The sequence below is a fragment of the Hyalella azteca genome, unplaced genomic scaffold (assembly GCF_000764305.2).
Source record: "Hyalella azteca isolate HAZT.00-mixed unplaced genomic scaffold, Hazt_2.0.2 contig6760, whole genome shotgun sequence".
Lineage (NCBI taxonomy): Eukaryota > Metazoa > Arthropoda > Malacostraca > Amphipoda > Hyalellidae > Hyalella > Hyalella azteca.
The window spans coordinates 41696-47738 of NW_025936910.1; the positions used below are offsets into that span (position 1 = coordinate 41696).

The 6043-nt window shown below is 45.6% G+C and overlaps 1 protein-coding gene across 1 annotated transcript in view; it reads right to left on the minus strand.

Moving 5' to 3' along the window:
- LOC108670447 (solute carrier family 12 member 6) overlaps positions 1 to 6043 on the minus strand; it is a 38101-nt gene that overhangs the window by 27962 nt on the left and 4096 nt on the right. Inside the window, exons 2-3 of the mRNA XM_047880995.1 lie at positions 1259 to 1332; positions 202 to 306 (exon numbers count right to left, since the gene is read on the minus strand). Of these exons, the coding sequence (XP_047736951.1) occupies positions 202 to 306; positions 1259 to 1332 (179 nt within the window). The remainder of the gene's footprint in view (positions 1 to 201; positions 307 to 1258; positions 1333 to 6043) is intronic.

Sequence of the window (6043 nt, forward strand, 5' to 3'; positions counted from 1 at the left end):
CTGCTGGGCAGTTATCCTCTGGACTGCTGGGCAGTTATCCTCTGGGCTGCTGGGCAGTTATCCTCTGGACTGCTGGGCAGTTATCCTCTGGACAGCTGGGCAGTTATCCTCTGGGCAGCTGGGCAGTTATCCTCCTGTCTCTTATACACATCTAGATGTGTATAAGAGACAGGTCCTGGGCCGTGGGGACCCGGGGGTTACCTGGGGGGGTTTAGCGTCGGGGTCCTGGGCCGTGGGGATGGCCACGTTGTAGTTCGCCAGTTGGCTGATGATGGTAGACATGCGGGGACGGTCGGCCAGCTCCTCCTGTGGTAGATTAGGGTAGATTTGAAGTAGAATGAGGTATATTATTGCAGGTTAGATGAGAGGTAGATTGGTGTGTAAATAACAGGGTAGATGAGGGGTAGAATGGTGTATATCAGGGTAGATGAGAGGTAGAATAATGTATAGCAGGGTAGATGAAAGATAGAATGGTGTATATATAAAACAGGGTAGATGAGAGATAGAATTATGTATAACAAGGTAGATGAGAGATTAAATGGTGTATATATAGCAGGGTAGATGAGAGGTAGAATGGTGTTTAGCAGGGTAGTTGAGAGGTAGATTGATGAATATAAATCAGGGTAGATTAGAGTATATGAGCGGTAGGATGAATTATATATAGAAGGGGTAGATTTTAGGTAATGTGTGATAAAATATCGAAAATCGGAAACTAATCCAAATAGTAGATTATTTTTTCGAGTGGTAGAAAATTTTATTTGTTGTATATAAATAGATTACAACACAATAAATAGATTATTATTAGCTTAATAATCAAGACTAATTAGGTAGAGTGTAGACTGGTAGATGAGAGTAGATGGCAAATGATTTCATTCGAGTAGAACTATATACTTTGGTAGAATTGAATTTATATGAGTAGATGAGCAGGGGAAAATGGGTCATAGCTCATTTAATACGGTAGATTTTTTAACCGGTAAGTTGAAGTAGTCTAGTAAATGCATGTTAATTAGTAGCATGAGTTAGACGACAGGTAGATAAAGTAGATTTATTAAGATTACAAAACAATCCCGTCGAATAAAGTAGAAAATAATTGAGAAGTAGACAGGTTTAATGCAGGTAGACGGGTTTAATGCAGGTAGACGGGTTTAATGCTGGTAGACGTGTTTAATGCAGGTAGACGTGTTTAATGCAGGTAGACAGGTAGACGTGTTTAATGCAGGTAGACGGGTTTTTGAAGGTAGACGGGTAGATGACTCACCGAGTAGAGGTAGAGGTTGCGCTCGTACCCAGACTCGTTCATGTCTACCATGATGGGGCGCTCGTCCCCACCGTCTGGAAAGTAGATCAAAGTAGATTGAGTTACTCAGAGTAGATAAATTCGAGTAGATAACCACTTTAACTAAAAAAAACATAAATTTAAATTTTATTTTTAAAAGTTTATAAATTTTAAACATAAATAAATTTAAAATAAAACAGGTCACATAAGTAGATAAATAGTAGAAAAATGCAAAAATTATTGTTACATTCTACTTTGAATATATTAATATTATTATTGTGTTATAATTAACAATAGTGAAATGGCTACAATTACGATAACGGCAGTGATAACAATAATGATAACAATAACCGTAACAGTGATAACAATATAAATAACAATAACCGCAACAGTGATAATAACGATAACAAGATAACAATTATGATAAAAAAACGTAACAGCAATAACAATAAGATAAAATTAGTGATAACAATAAGATAACAATAATATAATAAGATAACAATAAGATAACAGTGAAGACATTCAATCACCCGCGGTCGCAGCAACGGCCTCCGCGACGCTGCCGCCCCCTATAACGCCCATCCCCAGGGGCAACCCCTTGAAGGGGTCTAACCCTCCCGCAGCTGACGGGGGTCCTGCTGAACCCCCGACATTGTTATCCCCCCCAGGATTGCTGTTCTCAATATTTTTTTCAGTCCAATTTTCATTTTCCGGAAATTTTCGAACCCCCGCGTCGAAAATCCCCCCACCGAGGGCGGCACGCATGCGGGTCCAGCGGCCTCCGCGAGGGGTCGGCGACCCCACGGGGAAATAAGACGCCCCAACGGGTCCCTCGGGACCCGGGGTCACGGGGGTGTAGATACCCCCGCCGGTTCCCGGGGACCGGGACCGGGGAGTGTAAGGTCCTGGGAGTCCGATTTCGCAAGCGGGACCGACCCGTGAGTCCCCGTGAGAAGTTCCCGCAGGACCGAGACCGTCCCGCGGGTCACCAAAAGTGGTCCCCGATGAACCGAACAGCGACCAAATCCTGTCACCGTCCGCCATTGTTTAAATGTTGTTCAAGGGTTCACATGCACCGGAAGTTTCATTGGTTCGGAGGTTCGAGGGATTCAAGAGGACCAGGATTGATGGCGGGGTTCAGTGTCCAGGGTTCAAGGGCTCCGGTACAACTATGTCGGGGTTCAGTGTCCCACGGTTCAAGGGTCCCGGTACAACTGTGTCGGGGTTCAGAGTCCCAGGGTTCAAGGGTCCCGGTACAACTGTGTCGGGGTTCAGAGCCCCGCGGTTCAGGGGTCCCTGTACAACTGCGTCGGGATTCAGAGCCCCACGGTTCAAGAGTCCCGGTACAACTGTGTCGGGGTTCAGGGTCCCACGATTCACGGGCCCCGGTACAACTGTGTCGGGGTTCAGTGTCCCACGGTTCAAGGGTCCCGGTACAACTGTGTCGGGGTTCAGTGTCCCACGGTTCAAATGTCCCGGTACAACTGTGTTGGGGTTCAGTGCCCCACGTTTCAAAGTGTCCCACGGTTCAAGGGCCCAGGTACAACTGTGTCGGGGTTCAGTGTCCCACGGTTCAAGGGCCCAGGTACAACTGTGTCGGGGTTCAGTGTCGCACGGTTCACGGGTGTCGGTACAACTGTGTCGGGGTTCAGTGTCCCACGGTTCACGGGTCCCGGTACAACTGTGTCGGGGTTCAGAGCCCCACGGTTCAAAGGCCCAGGTACAACTGTGTCGGGGTTCAGTGTCCCACGGTTCAAGGGTCCCGGTTCATAATGTCACAGCAAGAAAGAACCGAACTTCCAACTCACTATCAACTCCAAATCGAATGGGCCATATTCAGGAACATTTTCATTAGCACCAGAAATCACTACCAGCACTATCACCAGCACCAGCAGAACCACCAACACCAACACTAGCACCAGAAACACTACCAGGCACTAGCCGCAACACCAGCAACACTAATAGCCACACTAGCAGCACCAGTAGCTGACACTATTAAGAACACTAACACTAGCAACTCCAGCACTAGCACCGACAAAACTAGGACTGGACGGTATATACCAGCAGACACTAGCAGCACCACTAGCACCAACACAACTAGGACTGGACGACACTAGCAGACACTAGCAGCAATACAATCAAGACTGGACGACACTAGCAGACACTAGCAGCAATACAATCAAGACTGGACGACACTAGCAGACACTAGCAGGACCACTAGCACCAACACAACTAGGACTGGACGACACTAGCAGACACTAGCAGCAATACAATTAAGACTGGACGACACTAGCAGACACTAGCAGCACCACTAGCACCAACACAACTAGGACTGGACGACACTAGCAGACACTAGCAGCAGGCCCCGTTATCTTATCAGCAGTTATCGCTCGCGCCTGAGACGGCATGACGATGCATGGCGCCCGTAGGCTACACGTCAATATCTATTTAGGTGCAATAGTCTAGAATAAAATAATAAATTAATATATAATCTATTATTAATGATATTAATATTTGTAATATTAAAAAATAATAATAATAATTTTAATAATAAAAATAAAATGATAATGATGATGATATTAATATATAGGTTTACAGTTTAAGTTCGGTTTGATAATACAATATATGGACATTGATAATGTTTATTTATCCTGAATATAAGATATATAATAAACCTATATCTTCGCGAGCGTGTAGGTTTAATGATATAACAGAATATAAAAAATATATATATCTATATAAATATATAAGATATCCTCTGGGCTGCTGGCCAGTTATCCTCTGGGCTGCTGGGCAGTTATCCTCTGGACTGCTGGGCAGTTATCCTCTGGGCTGCTGGGCAGTTATCCTCTGGACTGCTGGGCAGTTATCCTCTGGACTGCTGGGCAGTTATCCTCTGGGCTGCTGGGCAGTTATCCTCTGGACTGCTGGGCAGTTATCCTCTGGGCTGCTGGGCAGTTATCCTCTGGGCTGCTGGGCAGTTATCCTCTGGGCTGCTGGGCAGTTATCCTCTGGGCTGCTGGGCAGTTATCCTCTGGGCTGCTGGGCAGTTATCCTCTGGGCTGCTGGGCAGTTATCCTCTGGGCTGCTGGGCAGTTATCCTCTGGGCTGCTGGGCAGTTATCCTCTGGGCTGCTGGGCAGTTATCCTCTGGGCTGCTGGGCAGTTATCCTCTGGGCTGCTGGGCAGTTATCCTCTGGGCTGCTGGGCAGTTATCCTCTGGGCTGCTGGGCAGTTATCCTCTGGGCTGCTGGGCAGTTATCCTCTGGGCTGCTGGGCAGTTATCCTCTGGGCTGCTGGGCAGTTATCCTCTGGGCTGCTGGGCAGTTATCCTCTGGGCTGCTGGGCAGTTATCCTCTGGGCTGCTGGGCAGTTATCCTCTGGGCTGCTGGGCAGTTATCCTCTGGGCTGCTGGGCAGTTATCCTCTGGGCTGCTGGGCAGTTATCCTCTGGGCTGCTGGGCAGTTATCCTCTGGGCTGCTGGGCAGTTATCCTCTGGGCTGCTGGGCAGTTATCCTCTGGACTGCTGGGCAGTTATCCTCTGGGCTGCTGGGCAGTTATCCTCTGGACTGCTGGGCAGTTATCCTCTGGACAGCTGGGCAGTTATCCTCTGGGCTGCTGGGTCCAGGGAAAGCAATCAAGGATCCAGGAGATCAAGACGGACTGGACGCGAGCGCTTAATTTGTGAGGTGAAACTGCCCTCACAAAATGTTTTAAAAATTCTGTGAGGGAAATTGTGACTCACAAAATGTTTAATAGAATTTGTGAGGGGAAATTTTGTATATATAGAATACTTGTAAAAAGAAACCAGGAAACATACGAGGTCTAAAGCTCCGTGAAAATAGTTTTCTAGGTTAAATGGTCGAGCAGAAACTAACATCATGTAAATTGTCAACAAAATAACTAATTAATAATTAAATATCCTAATTCTTTCTTAATAAAATCAACAAGAAACATATAGGTAAATATTCATGTTTTGAGCCCAACATTTCGCTTTATTAAAAAATTATTTATTGTTTTAATGATTATATTAATCAAAATTGATAATACTAGAAAAGAATATTGGAATAATTAATTAAGATTAATTATATGTAATAAAAAGATTATCCTAGTTGTCTAGTACTAAATGTTACTAGAGAGCACTTGTTTCTATATGATGGTACAAAGATAATACCTCATTACGATCAGGATAAATATAATATTTATATAATATAACATGATATAATATAATATATATAATATAATATAATATAAATATATACCATTTAATTGGATTACATTTAAGATACATTCAAGGGCAGCGGATCCAGAGGGAAACCCTCAAGGGGTTCGGCGCCTAAGAGGGGTTCGAGAGGGGCTCAGGAGGGGTTCAGGAGAGGCTCAGAAGAGGCTCTTGGTGAGGCCTATGGCCTCTTGAACACGCGCGCCTGAACAGCGTCCGAAACATGCGTGAAAGTGAGTGAGAGAAAGTGAGAGAGAGAAAGAGAGCGAGAGAAAGTGAGCGAGAGAAAGAGAGCGAGAGAAAGTGAGCGAGAGAAAGTGAGCGAGAGAAAGTGAGCGAGTGGAAGTGAGCGAGAGAAAGTGAGCGAGTGGAAGTGAGCGAAAAAAGTGAGCGAGAGAAAGTGAGCGAGAGAAAGTGAGCGAGAGAAAGTGAGCGAGAGAAAGTGAGCGAGAGACAGCGAAAGAGAGAAAGCGAGCGAGAGAAAGTGTGTGAGAGAAAGCGAGTGAGTGGACGCGAACGAGAGAAAACGAGCGAGAGAAAGTGAGC